General features: G+C 42.6%; 1 protein-coding gene and 2 pseudogenes across 2 annotated transcripts in view; 1 reads left to right on the forward strand and 2 right to left on the reverse strand.

The window, feature by feature from the left end:
- The window catches only part of NPL (N-acetylneuraminate pyruvate lyase), a 58,621-nt gene extending 50,288 nt beyond the window's left edge, over nucleotides 1-8,333 (forward strand). The window contains exons 10-12 of one of the 2 annotated variants that reach the window (XM_014583997.2): nucleotides 858-963; nucleotides 2,773-2,812; nucleotides 7,778-8,333. In XM_014583997.2, coding sequence (XP_014439483.1) covers nucleotides 858-963; nucleotides 2,773-2,812; nucleotides 7,778-7,962 — 331 coding nt within the window. In that variant the 3' untranslated portion in view covers nucleotides 7,963-8,333. The remainder of the gene's footprint in view (nucleotides 1-857; nucleotides 964-2,772; nucleotides 2,813-7,777) is intronic. The other variant, XM_006142339.3, reaches the window with a different exon arrangement.
- A 2,363-nt stretch (nucleotides 8,334-10,696) lies between these two features.
- Nucleotides 10,697-11,372, reverse strand: LOC102497474 (fatty acid-binding protein 5 pseudogene; annotated as a pseudogene).
- A 277-nt stretch (nucleotides 11,373-11,649) lies between these two features.
- On the reverse strand, nucleotides 11,650-13,311 carry LOC102497883 (26S proteasome non-ATPase regulatory subunit 13 pseudogene; annotated as a pseudogene).
- Between the last annotated feature and the right edge of the window lie 1,360 nt (nucleotides 13,312-14,671).

Raw genomic sequence — 14,671 nt, forward strand, 5'->3', positions numbered from 1 at the left:
AGTCCTTTTCCTTACATTTCTCCATCCTGTCAGAATTTTGAGCATGCACGTATACATGCCTGGCATGCACACAGTCCTTTTCCGTCCAGTTCTCCATCCAAGCAAGATTCTGGGTGTGAGTGTGCACCCAGCATGTTTTTCAAGCCAGTAGGGTCATGATTTGAACCCTGGCCAGCCCTATGGGATCCAGCTTCCTCTGTGCAGCACTTGACCACTGCACAGTAGGGCCGGCCTATGTATTTTTTTTTTTTTTTTGAGAGGTTTTCGCTATAGGCCGCGTGTGCTCACCAGACAGACAGAGAGAGACATAGAGACAGAAAGCAAGAAATCACCCCCCAGAGGGGATGGTCACACCTCAGTCCCTTCTCCTCCATTCTCTCGGGATCTTGGGCACACACGCACATGCGCCCAGCGTGAGTTTTAAGCCACCGGGTCTGGGACATGGACCGCAGTCAACTACGTGGGAGTCCAGCGACATAGCCATTACGCTAACTGCTGGTTCCCAACACTTCTTACCTAGCTTTATGCCTTTTTCTCTGTAAACACATTCTAGGACAGACATTTGTCTCTATCTTTTCCTACCAAATAACACCTCCATCATATATGGCTTTTGGGGATTTTTCCCTAATTGTATTCTTTTTCTGTTTTTCTTTCTTTTCTTTACCCCATTTTGTGTTTTCTGTTTCTCCGCGGCACTATGGTATTTCTGGAAAACTCAGAACTGAAGACAGACTTAGTTCTCTATTAGATTCAGACCTAGAAACAGACTTCTAAGAGGTCTGGGCATAATATTTCCCTCAGAAACACCTGAGGGGGTTGAAGATCCAGACGTTGCCATTGAATTGTTGAACTTTCAGTACTTGCTGTTGTCTTGCCAGTACCTACAACTACCTGGGAAAAAAGACAAACCAGATGTTGGAGGCTTTTGAACAAAAGGACTTCTCTTCAGCCCTGAACTACCAGGTAAGTTTTTTCTTCTTTCCACATAAATCACAGCCTTTTTCCTTCCCCACTTGAGGATTCTCTGTCCTTCTCTGTCCTACGTGGGAGTCCAGTGACATAGCCATTACGCTAGCTGCTGGTTCCTTGCAAATTCATATTCTGACATTTTTTTTTTCTAATTTGCCAGAGGATATATTTGCTTGCTAGAAAGAGATAGAGATAGAAAGAGAGGGTCTAGCAGATGGTATAATGGTTACATCGCTGGACTTCCACATAGTCAACCATGGTTCAAGTCCTGGACTCAGCAGCTTAAACCTCAGGCCGGACACATGTGTATATATGCCCAAAACTCTGAGAGAAGAATGGAGGAGAAGGGACATAGCCATGCCCCCAGGAGGGTGATTCCTCTCTTGCTCTCTCTCTGTCTCTCTGGCAAGCATATGTACCCTATAGCAAAAAATCTCAAAAAACAAAAGAGAGAGAGAGAAGGAAAAAGCACCCCCCACTCCAGTAGGACATGGTCATGCAGTAATTCATTTGCCTCTCTTTTTATCTCCCATCAAGGTATTTTGAGCATGCACATATACATTTCTGGTATGTTTTTCAAGCCACCAGGGACATGATTTGAACCAGATGGGATTTGAACCCACCATGTGGGAACCAGTTCCCTTAACCACTAGGCCACAGAGCAGCCTAATGCTGACCAGTTTGGGTTTTTTTTAAGAATTATTTATTTGTTTGTTTGTTGTTGTTGTTGTTGTTGTTGTTAGTTTAATTTGACCAGAGGGAGACAGAGAGAGAGAGAAAGAGGTGAGAAAGCAAGCTGCCAGGTCCAGGACTCAAAGCACAGTTGGCCATGTGCGAGTCCAGTTGCTTAACCACCATGCTACCTGCCGGGCCCAACTGATCAGTTTTTTTTAATAGCATTTATGGAAAATGAGGATCGAGAAATTGATTCTTACAAATTTTATCCTTGGCCAAGTAAACCTGAGGATATTTTGGTACCCCAGAGGTACATGTACCACACGATTTGAAAACCGCTGCTCCAGTTGATAAGTTTACCTACATAAACTGAATGGCTAGGGAGTGCGTTCTCCATCTTCACTTTCATGGATCAAGAGCCCAGGCCTGTGTATCTGGAAGGACCTGTCCTTATCCCACGTGGATCGTGACCATTATCCGTGGCTATTTTTCTCCACTCTGACAGACCATCAGAAAACCAAGCTGTGCAGACCTGTGGGAAGTTTTTGTCAGTTGATCTCTAAATTCTTTATTCAAGAAGTCTTTAGAAAGTTCACAAGAAATACATATTATGGAAAAACTATGCAAGAGTTTCCTTTTTTTTTTGGTGGGGAGACACCAAAACTAGCTTATTCTTTTTTTTTTTTTTCTTTTGAAGAGGTTTTTGCTATAGGGCACATGCACTCACCAGAAAAACAGAGATAAAGAGATTTTTGCTCTAGAGGGACTCAGCAATGCTGCAAAGATATGAAGAGGTTTTTGCTATAGGGCACATGCACTCACCAGAAAAACAGAGAGAGTGAAAAATCACCCCCCAGGTGGGATGGCCATGCTGCAATTCCTTCTCCTCTATTCTCCTCTCAGGATCTTGGCCATGCACGCATATGTGCCCAGCGTGAGTTGAAGCCGCTAGGTCTAGTACTGGAACCATGGATGACTACATGGGAGCCCAGCGACATAGCCATTACACCAACTGCTGGTCTCACTAGCTTGTTCTTTAATTCCATTTTTCACAAACTTTTTGAAACCCCTTTGTATTATTTTCACAGTTTGGTAAGTCTGACTCTAGATTTGTTTGTTCCTTTCTAGTTTTGTATCCAGAGATTCATCAACTTTGTGGTCAAACTAGGTAAGTTGCACATCTGTCCCTACTTTGCTGCTGGAGCAGGTAAAGGAAGTAGGACACCATTGCTGTCCCTGAGGGTTCAACAAGAGCACATGTTCATGCTTTCTTGCAAGCAGAGTTCTATTGCCACTATTAAACTTCAAGGCCAACCATATAAAATAGTGAAGTAAACCTGTTTGGAAGGTCTTGGGCAGCCTTCTACAAATCTCTCTCCTCCGTTTGAGCACACCGTTCATGCACACATATGTGCATGCATCACATGCGCGTGCACACACACACACACACACACACACACAGACATGCTCCATCTCCTATTCCTTCTCGCCTACACCAACAGCACTCCCCCCCCTTTGGTTGCCTATGCTCATTAATATTCTGCTACTGTACTGTGGCTGATTTCAGTCTAAGTGCTTGGAGAAAGGCAGCCAGAATACAGATCTTAGTAAATTATAAATGACTGACAGCTCTCCTATGAGTATTTGCCATTTAAAAAGAGTATTTTTAACATAAGTAAGCTTAAGTGAATGGAGCTTTGGATAATATGATGAATTAAAATTTAGAAGAAATACAGAGAATTTGAGCAGAGAAACTTTTCGGTGTCTGTTAAATCTTGTTCCATGACACATGACAAATACCACCATTCACTCCACTTCTTCAAGAGATTGGCCCTTGGGCAAGTGAACCTGGGTCAAGTCCAGAAGAGTTTTAAGTTTCTTCTTGGCAACCTTCCCACCTCTTTAGAGCCTCTCTGCATCCTGGCAACTCCTGCCTCTCCTCAAGCACCAATTATATCTGATGCTGCTCACTCCCGCTGGGCTCTCAACCAACACTTCTATTTTTTTATTAAGAGAGATATTTTTTTTGCTATAGAGCAACAGAGAAACAGACAGAAAGCAAGAAATCACCCCATGGGGAGATGGTCTTGTCTACCACAATCCCTTCTACTCTATTCTCCTCTTGGAATTTTGAGCAGGCATGCACATGCAACCAGTGTGTTTTAAGCTGCCGGGTCCAGGACTCGAACTACAGTTGACTACATGGGATTCCAGCGACATAACCATTACACCATGTGCTGATCTCTCTTAACCTAGACTTTTTTTTTAAGAGAGATTTTTGCTATAGGGCACATGCACTCACCAAAGAGACAGAGAGACAGAAAGTGAGAAATCACTTCCCATGGGGGATGACCCTGCCCACTCCCTTCTCCTCCATTCTTTTCTCAGGATCTTGGGCACACACACACATGTACCCAGCATGAGTTTTTTAAGTCACCATGTTTGGTACTTGAACCGCAATCAACTATGTGGGAGTCCAGTGACATAACCATTACACCATCTGCTGGTCCCTCAACCAACACTCTTAATCCTTCAAAGACAACACTTCCATTTGCATTTCCACCCTTGTGATTTATGTAGTATTTTATGTCACTGATGCTATTATTTACTTACTAGTATGTCCTTGTTCTTTTCACAAAATTGTATGAGGGGTCGGCAGGTGGCATGGTGGTTAAGGGCGCTAGACTTCCACATGGCCAACTGTGGTTCAAGTCCTGGACTTGGTGACTTGCTTTCTCACTTTCTCTTTCACTCACCCTCTCTCTTTGTCCCTCTCTTCAAATTTAAATAAATAAATAAACAAACGTAAGGTGCTGGCAGGTTACATAGTGGTTAAAGGCGCTTGATTCCCATATGGCCGACCATGGTTCAAGCCCAGACCTGGCAGCTTGCTTTCCCACTTTGCCTTTCTCTCTCTCTGTCTCTCTCTGGTCAAATTGAAAGATAGTAATAACAGGGACCAGTGGGTGGCATGGTGGTTAAAGGCGCTTGATTCCCATATGGCCGACCATGGTTCAAGCCCAGACCTGGCAGCTTGCTTTCCCACTTTGCCTTTCTCTCTCTCTGTCTCTCTGGTTAAATTAAAAAAAAAAAATGAATGAATAAATAAAGTTAAATAAATAATTTTTAAAAAAAGAAACCAGTCAAATTAATAAATGCAGAAGGTATATTTAAAAAATAATAACAACAAATGGAATTAAATAAATAATTCTTTTTTAAAATAAAATAAACTTAAATAAAATAATTCTTTCAAAAAACATTGTATATGTGGTGTGATATTTATTATATGTCCCTAAAGTATTTTAAAGTAGATATTGAACTATTAAAATTTTAGAAAACTAAAAGTTTACCTATGTATCACATAAGATCATCTTGCTTACCAGGAGAAATACTGCAAGAGCTTTATAAAACATCACCTTAAGATATTAGCTGAAATATTCTTTGGCAGAATATTTTAAATTTGTTTATGAGAGGGCACATGCTCTCCCCAGGGAAAGAAAGAGATAAGAGAAAGTACCCCTAATGGGGCATAGTCACCAGTCACGCAGCAATCCCTTTTTTTCTCTTTCTCCATGTTATCAGGATCCTGTACACACGCACACACACACACACACGTACACACACACACACACACATGCCCAGCATGTTTTTCAAACCTCTGGGGCCAGCATTCAAAGCAGGTTTTGCCATGTTGTATCTGGCTCCCTATGCACAGGGCCTAACTCCATGCTACTAAGCTTGGTCAATATTTGCATTTCAAAAGGGGACTCTTGAATATAGTTTTGTTATGATTTAAAAGAATATATCCAGGGACCAGCAATTGGCATAATGGCTACGTCACTGGACTCCCATGTAGTCAACTGCAGTTCAAGTCCTGGACCCGGTGGCTTGAATTCACGCCAGGCGCATGTGTATGCATGCCCAAGATTCCAAGAGGAGAATGGAGGAGAAGGGATTGCGGCCTGGCCATCCCCCCTGGGAGGTTATTTCTTGCTTTCTATCTCTGTCTCTCTGTCTTTCTGGTGAGCACACATGCCCTATAGCAAAAAACTTTCAAAAAAAAAAAAAAAAACATGTCCTTAAAAACTCATTGTGGGGGAACCAGCAGTTAGCGTAATGGCTATGTCGCTGGACTCCCACGTAGTCCCGGACCCAGTGGCTTAAAAACTCACACCGGGCGCGTGTGCGTGCGTGCCCAACATCCCGAGAGGAGAATGGAGGAGAAGGGATTGCGGCGTGACCATCCCCTCTGGGGGGTGATTAAAAAAAATCTCTATTGCTCCCTCTGTCTGGCAAACGCACGCGCCCTATAGCAAAAAAAAAACCTCCAAAAAAAAAAAAACTCATTGTAGGGGGTCTGGTGGTTAAAAGTATTGGACTCCTACATAGCTAACTGCAGTTTGATTCCTAAACCTGGCAGTTTTCTCTCTCCCTCTCTCTTGTGAGTGCATGTGCCCTATGGCAGGTTGAAAATAATAGTAATAATAATAATAAATAATATAATTATTAACTAAATAAATAAACCTATTGCAGGCTTCATTGGACATTAGGATTTTCATGGTTTAGTCCAGAGAAAATTTATTTAAATAAACTAGTAGTTTTATTAGGAGGGCAGCTCCCTCTTGCACCTATTCATAACAAGCCTAGAAGAATCATTTTGTATTCATTAAACTTTATTCTCATATATTTAATCACGCTATTATATTTCTTCCTTATCCTCAGTTGTTACATTACTAAGTAAATATAACAAAAACAAGTTTCTTATATTTTGAATCCAAAAGTAATAGCTAGCTAAGAAAACAAATCACAAATATTTCAGGTATTAGATGCTAAGGATCATAATAGATAATTACTAGTTATGTTTTTTGTATATTAACAATATACCTGCTTTTTCATTTGCTTCTTCAATCTGAAGTCTTTGTCTTTCTTCCATTCTGAAAAAGTCTTTATAGTGAATATTGTCTTTTAAAAGCCTACTAGGTATATTTTAAATATTCTCAAATCTATAATTTTTTTTCTATAAGACAAACAAATGCTAAATCCTTGAAAGTTTGGCCTGTGGTGCAGAGAGGGTCTATAGTTGGGAGAGATCATCCCAGAAATTATGTTTTGTTAGTCTTTGAAAAATAGGCAAACTTTTTTCTTTTTAGAAAGAGATTTTTGCCAGAAGGCACATGTGCTCACCCGGGAAAGAGAGAGAGAGAAATAGAAAGCAAGATATCACCCACCAAAGGGGATGGCCATGCCACAATCCCTTCTCATCCATTCTCCCTCAGAATTTTGGGCATACATGCACATGTGCCCAGCATGAGTTTCAAGCCACTGGATCCGAGACTTGAACCATAGTCAACTACATGGGAGCCCAGCAACATAACCATTATGCCATCTGCTGGCCCCAAATCTGTACTTTTTTTCTTAAGGATTTTGCCATAGAGTGAATGCTTTTGCCAGAAAGAGAGAAAGACAATGAGAGGGAACATGAGAAATCACTCCCCAGGGAGAACAGCCATGCCACAATCTCTTCTCTTCTATTTTCCTCTCAGGATTTTGGGCATGCATGCACATGTGCTCAGCCAAGTCTGAATCTTAATGTTTTTATATTTAACATATCCTTCTGTATAGCATTGTGGATTATTTCCTAAGCTCTATCTACAAAATCACTAATTATTTCTTTGGCTATATTTTCTATTGTTTTATTTCCCTGAACATATATTTTTCACTTCCCATATTTCTTTTTGGTTTTTCTCTTTTTTGTATTCCTTCAGGTTTTCCCCATAGAGCTCATGTGCTCATCAAAGAGAGACAAAAAGAGAGAAAGTGAAAAGTCACCCTCCAGGGGTGTTGGCCATGCTGCAGTCCCTTCTCCATTCTTCTCTCTGGATTTTGGGTATGCATACACACAAACCTGTCTTGATTTTCAAGCTTTTGGATCCAGGACTCAAATCATGAAATCAGCCATGTGGAATCCAACCACCTTAACCACCACACCACTAACTGGCCCCAGAAAATGTGTAATCTTTTATTTTTGCCTTATCCTATTGCATTAGTCACTGTTACTACATGATCTCTTTGAGATATTTGTGGGGAAGTGAACAGTACCAATCACGTTTCCTCATTTCTTTTGCTTATCTAGGTTTTGGAGTATCACAGACCAAAGCCATCATGACTCTGGTGTCTGGGATTCCAATGGGACCACCGCGTCTTCCACTGCAGAAAGCCTCCAAGGAGTTTACCGATAGTGCTGAAGCTAAACTGAAGAGCCTGGATTTCCTCTCCCTCACTGGCTTCAAGGATAGAAACATGGAAGCCTGTAGCTAGTGCCTCTCTATCAAATCAGAATGTGTACTCTGAGACAGAGAACCTCCGTTAATAGTACATACTTTTCTCAGGGATTTTTAGGAGAACTTGAACTAAACTCTTCTAGCAAATGAAATCTCACATCAATCAAGAAGTATTTAAGTATCTACTCTGAGGCTAAAGAAGTTTTATTTTGTGAGGGGGCAAAAACTCTAGGAGTCATGAGCCCTAAGGATTTGATTCACAAAATGCTTGAAGAGCCATTTCTGTTTATATGGATGAAATGGAATCAAGAAAATTATAACTGATTTTTTCCATCTGTGCTTGGGAGCTGCCATTATCTTGGTTTCTGGCTCTTAATCCTATTATAAAGTTTTCTAATTTTAAACTACCATAATGTACTTTCATTTTAATAAGTATTCGGAATCTAGGAAAACCCTCAGCTACTTACTGCATTAGGCAGGCACTTTAACTTCAATACCAAATTACAACTTGACTCAACGATGCACAAGTATTCATACTACACCAGTTTACTTCGTTGCTCAGTCTAATTATAGAACAGGTCATTTCAGAATAATTGCAATGTCACAGTTTTCCCCGAAAACATCAAGTCAAGTGAGGACTCGCTTCAGTTCCTACAACTAAAGGACCCTTGAGGGTGGTTTTCACATAACAAAGGAAGGCCAAATTAATTTTTTCGTGAAGAGAAATTGGGTGTCCAAATAAAGTGAATTTACACATCCCCTTCTTATAAGGAGAACCTCTCAAAGTTTCAGAGAACCAATGGTCTCTTTCCTGGGCACCACAAACTTCTCCACCCAACTGAGAGGGGTGTCTCCCCACAGCATTCTGAATTGTAATTAAAGCCAGCTTCCCTTCTAGGTGAGCCCTGTGGTTACTGTTTCGTAGCTGTCAAACTTTCAGGCAGTTACTGTTCTGTAGTGATAGACGTTTTAGGGAGGCTCCAAAGATCTCACAGCTTTGTCGATGCTCCTGCTTTCGTTCTTTTTTTTCTCTGTAACTGTTATAATCCATTCCATTGCTAATAACAGAAAATATCAAAAGCTGGGTGACTTATAGAGATTTAAGGCTGACCCCATAGCCTAGTGGTTACGAAAATTAGACCCCACAGGGCCAACCATCTGTTCAATTCCGGCCCTAGCAGCTTGAAATGCATGTCAGGCTCTGTGCCTGCGTGCCCCAAATCTTGGCAAGATGGAGAAGCAGAGGAGAAGGGATTGTGGTGTACCCACACACTATCAAGGGAGTACTCTTGGTCTCTGGTGAATGCACCCTCTGACAATTTTTTTTTTTTTTTTAAAAAGAGGTTTATTCAGCTCAGTTTGGAGTTTCCAAGGTCCAGGGGCCAACATCTGGTGAGGGTTTTCCTATAAATAGGGTCCCAAAGCTGTGCAAGACATCTCATTGTGAAAGAACAGGAGCATATATTTCTGTGCCCATTCATATGTCTTCTGGTCTTATTCCCTGTCCTTATCAGCCCATCAGAAGTCACTCCTAGAGGCCACCCTAGTCAATGACTCCCAAATGTTCTACCTTTCAACACTGTGAAGTTACAAAATTTCCTCTTAATACTTCTTTTTTTAGAATTTTATTTGGGAACCAGCAGTTAGCGTAATGGCTATGTCGCTGGACTCCCACGTAGTCGACCACGGTTCGCGTCCCGGACCCAGTGGCTTAAAACTCACGCCGGGTGCGTAAGGACTCAAACCGTAGTCGGCCATGTGGGAATCCAACGCCTTTAACCACCACACCATCTGCCAGCCCTCCTTTTACTACTTCTGAAACCAAACCTCAACACATGAACTTTTGGGAGTCATTCACACTACAGCATTAAGATAGCATTGGGAAAACCAGCAGGTGGTGTGGTGGTTAAGGCACTGGAAACTCCCACATGGCCAGCCATGGTTCAAGTCCCAGACCTGGTGGATTGCTTTCTCACTTTCCCTATCTCTGTGTGTGTCTCTCTCAGCTCAAATTAAAATAAATGAATGAATAAATTTTAAAAATAAAGGAAAAAAATAGGATTAAGATATTTAATCTCCCTTCTAATTAGAAAGTGAATTGACAGTCAACTTGTAGTAAATTTATTTATTTGTTTGTTTGTTTATTTATTTTTGGAGAGGTTTTTGCTATAGGGCACGTGTGCTCACCAGAAAGACAGAGAGAGACAGAAAGGGAGAAATCACCCCAGAGGGGATGGCCACAACTCAATCCCCTCTCCTCCATTCTCTTCTTGGGATCTTGGGCACACACACACACGCACCCAGCATGAGGTTTTTTGTTTTTGTTTTTTTTTTATTAGCACAAACACATTTATTTACTAAGCAAAGGGATGATCCTAATTAAATCAACACTTGGAAATAGTTATATGTAAAATGTTTGCGATAAAGGTAATTGAACACAGTAATGAAAAAAAAAGTAGTATGGAGATTTGCTCATTGAACTGAGCTTGATCATTCTCGCAGCTAATTCCTGTCTGAAGTGATGATGGAATTTTTATTCCACTTTTTTAACCTTTTTTTTTTTTTTTTTTTTTTAGCACAAACACATTTGTTTACTAACCAAAGGGATGATCCTAATTAAATCAACACTTGGAAATAGTTGTACGTAAAGTGTTTGCGGTAAAGGTAATTGAATACAGTAATGAAAAAGAAAAGTAGTATGAAGATTTGCTCATTGAACTGAGCTTGTTCATTCTCGCAGCTAATTCCTGTCTGAAGTGATGATGGAATTTTTATTCTACTTTCTCACAGACTCGAGTACAGGTGACATTATTTGTGGTACAGTCCACCACTAATTTTCCATCTTGCAATTTTCTTGTTATTGTGCTTTCTTTCCCATCCCTTTCTTGATGTTGAACCAATGCACCGCCCTTAAAGTCACAGACAGTCTGAGTTTTTCTGCCATCAGCTGTAGTTTCTTCAAACTTTTCTCCCAGGATACAAGAAAATTGTGTTGTTTTTAAAGTGCTCTCAGTTTTTACGATGAGGTTATTCCCACACAAGTGATAATACAATCTGCTTTGGCCATTGCACCCATTTTTCGCAGAGCCATTCCCACACCTACTTCCTTCATGTGCTCTTCAAAGCCTTTGCTGTCCACTAGGCGCCATCTTCCTTGCAGCTGCTGATGGTCGGCCATGGTGGGCGCGGGCGGGCGGGCAGGCACAGCAGACAGGGCAGGGACCCGGGCGAGGAGCTCGCAGTGCCCTGGCATGAGTTTAAGTCACCAGGTCCAAGACTCGAACCACAGTTGATTACATGGGAGTCCAGCGATGTAACCATTATGCCAACTGTTGGTCCCAACTTATAGTGAATTTAAACCTGACTATCCAGTCCAAATTGCCTAAGGTTTTATTTTCAGTTTGTCTCTAATTATTCTGCTTCTTGGCAGAGAAAAAAATGTTCTCAATCCACTGCAGTTTTGCTCTTTTACTTTTTGTATTTTCAAATACAACTTTCTCAAAATACTTTTTTTAATCTGTTTTCACTTTATTAGAGGTAATGGTATTTTTTTTAATTCTTTTTTTAAACTTTATTTATTTATTTATTTATTTAAATTTGACCAGAGAGGGACTGAGTGAGAGAAAGAGGAGAGTGAGAAAGGCAAGCTGCCAGGTCCAGGACTTGAACCACGCTCTGCCACATGGGAGTCCAGCATCCTTAAACACCACACCACCTGCTGACCCTCTTTTTTATAATTTTTATTTATTTATTTATTTATTTTAACAAAGCAAAGGCATTTATTATAGGAACGTTCTTGAGCCATACTGGAAAGACGACCATGCGGGTGGAGGTGGAGCGGGGTAAGCCCACCAGCTTGAGGGCCACGCCCTCGCTCACACTCCAGCTCTCCCTCATCTGAGACCTGGGTCTCTCCCCGCCCCCACATACACAATGCAGGCCACCAGAGACACAAAGGGGCGTTCTCCTTGCGGGAGGGTCCCTGTCAGTGAGTTTTCTCTTTTCCAGCAGGAACAGCCCCTACTCCAGACAGGACGTCACCCCCTACCCCAAGTGCACACAGATCTCAGCTGACGGTTTCATCAGCCACAGAGGCGCTTCCCCAGGCCAGGCAGGGGCAGCAGGGGCCTGGGGACCTAGGTGAGGATGTCATGGGCCTGGTGCTCCACCAGCATCTCCATGCTCTTCACGTCAGTGCACCAGAGCTCCAGGCGGTCCTTCATGCCCTTGATCTGCTGCAAATCCAGCACGCGGGGCTGCACCCAGGTCATGTGGACGCGCTTATCCACCTCGTCGATGCTGCCTTTCACCAGTCCCACCGACAGGGCCTTCATCACCAGCAGCTCCACCTCGTTCACTGTGATCTTAGCACTTTTGGCGATTTCTTCAAAAGTGAGTTGTCTGTGATTGGCAGGTCGTGTGAAAGTCATCTCCATGAGGCACAGCAGCTGGATCTTCCTCAGAAGCTGGGCTTCATTGACTGCTAGGTCAGGCTGCTGGCCCCAGGCAGTCTTCAGAGCCTGGAATCTCTCCACGCTCTCACTGTTGAAGGCATACAGGGTGTCAATGAGCCACTGGTGGTCAGTGTTCCTCAGCGATTCCAGCACAGGGTGCATGAGGAGTTCTCCAAAGTTAAAAACTCCCTCGCCAAGAAGCCCTGCCAGTCCCAGTGTGAAGGCTCTCTCCTGCTGCTCAGACACTGGTAGATCCTTGATGTCGACACAGCCCAGAAAGCGCAGAGCATCTTTGTAATAAGATGCATGATTTCCAATTGTTTTATAGTATTTACTGGAGAGATCGTAGAAACAACTATGAACTGATGTCACACCAGGGAGGTTGTTCAGCATTTCCTCAACATCTTTGATGGTTTCCTTTGTAACCTGCAGGTCTCCAATGTTTAACTTCAGAGCTCCGATCGCTGTTTTGCACAGGATCACTGCCTCATCACTACTTTTCGCCTTCTCACGTGTCTTTTCCAGAAAAGTAAGAGCTACATTAGGATCAGTCATCTGTCTCACTACATGGAGAATGATTTCTACCAGGGACAAAGGGTTCACCCTGTGCTCAAATTCACTGATGAAGTTTTCATAAAGCTTAATGAGACCACCTCCTTGGGCAAAGCACGGGTCCTGCACAAAATCAAGCACCTGAAGTGTCAACTGATGCCACAACTTTTTCGTGTAGAGCTCCTCTAGATGGTGCCACACGGCAGGCCTACCCCGGCCCGGAGCTCTGGCTCTGCTGTAGGAAGCCCGGTACGTCCTTCATGACTGCAGGACGAGCCCAGGACAGAGGAACAACTGAGATGTCAGCGCCGCAGGGATCTAATTTTTATTTATTCATTCATTTTATTTTTTAAATTTGAACAGAAAGACACAGAGTGAAAGAGGGAAAGTGAGAAAGCAAGCCACCAGGTCCGAGACGCGAACTGTGGTTGGGCATGTGGGAGTGCAGCCGTATCAACCATGCCACCTGCTGGCCCCAAAATACAATTATTTTTTTTTGAGAGAGAATTTTGCTATACGGTGCATGTGCTCACTGGAGAGACAAAGAGACAGAAAGCAAGAAATCACCCCCGCCAGGGGGGATGGCCACACCGCAGTCCCTTTTCCTCCATTCTCCTCTTGGGATTTTAGGCATGCACACACATGAGCCCAGTGTGAGTGTTAAGCCACCAGATCTGGGACTCGAACTATGGCTTACTACATGAGAGTCCAGCCACATAACCATTACACTGTCTGCTGGTTCTTGAAAATACAAATTTATAATTATTAGCAGATTTTAATTATCTTGACTCTTTTTCCACTAGTTAAAATGTCATTCTATTAGATCAGTAGGTGGCGTGGTGGTTAGGCAGCTGGATCCCACATGGCTGACTTTGCAATCAAGTCCTAGACCCAGTGGCTTGAAAAACATGCCAGGCGTGTGCACCAAAATTGCAGGACAAGAAGCGATTGTGGCATGGCCATCCTCCTGGGGGGATTATTTCTCACTGTCTCTCTCTCCCTTTCTCTTGTGCATGTACCCTACGGCAAGAAAAAAAGTTGTATTTTTATCTACTCACCCCTCTTTTTGTCTAGGAATGGCATGCATTGCTTTCTTCTGTTTCTTTTCAAGAGTAAGGTATCTGAATTAGAAACTGAACCACATGGTTTATGTGCCTTATATTTTGTTTCATTGAAACTTTTGTTTCTGGGGCCAGCAGAGGGCGTAATGGCTATGTCACTGAACTCCCATGTAGTCGACCACGGTTCAAGTTCCAGACCCGATGGCTTAAACTCACGCCGGGTGCATGTGCATGCGTGCCCAAGATCCCGAGAGGAGAATGGAGGAGAAGGGATTGCGGTGTGGCCACCCTCCCTGGAGGGTGATTTCTCACTTTCTGTTTCTCTGTTTTTCTGGCGACTGCAGGCTCCTTATAGCAAAAACTTCCCCTAAATAAATAAATAAATAATAAAATGAAATAAAGAGAAAGGAGGGCCAGCAGGTGGCAGGGTGGTTGGGGTGCTAGACTCCCACATGGCTCGAGTCACAGACCTGGTGGCTTGCTTTCTCACTTTCCCTTCCTCTCTCTGTCTGATCAAATTTTTAAAAAATAATAGCAAATAAAATTAAATAAATAATTCAAAATTTTAAAAAAAGAGCGAGAGAGAGGATCTCACATGCTGACTGATTTGATCCCAGTCAGGTCAGTCTGAAACATACCAGTGCCAATGATCCAGCATAACCAGACCTTGTAGAGGGTG

The sequence above is a fragment of the Tupaia chinensis genome, unplaced genomic scaffold, assembly GCF_000334495.1.
Source record: "Tupaia chinensis unplaced genomic scaffold, TupChi_1.0 Scaffold000074_1, whole genome shotgun sequence".
NCBI lineage: Eukaryota > Metazoa > Chordata > Mammalia > Scandentia > Tupaiidae > Tupaia > Tupaia belangeri.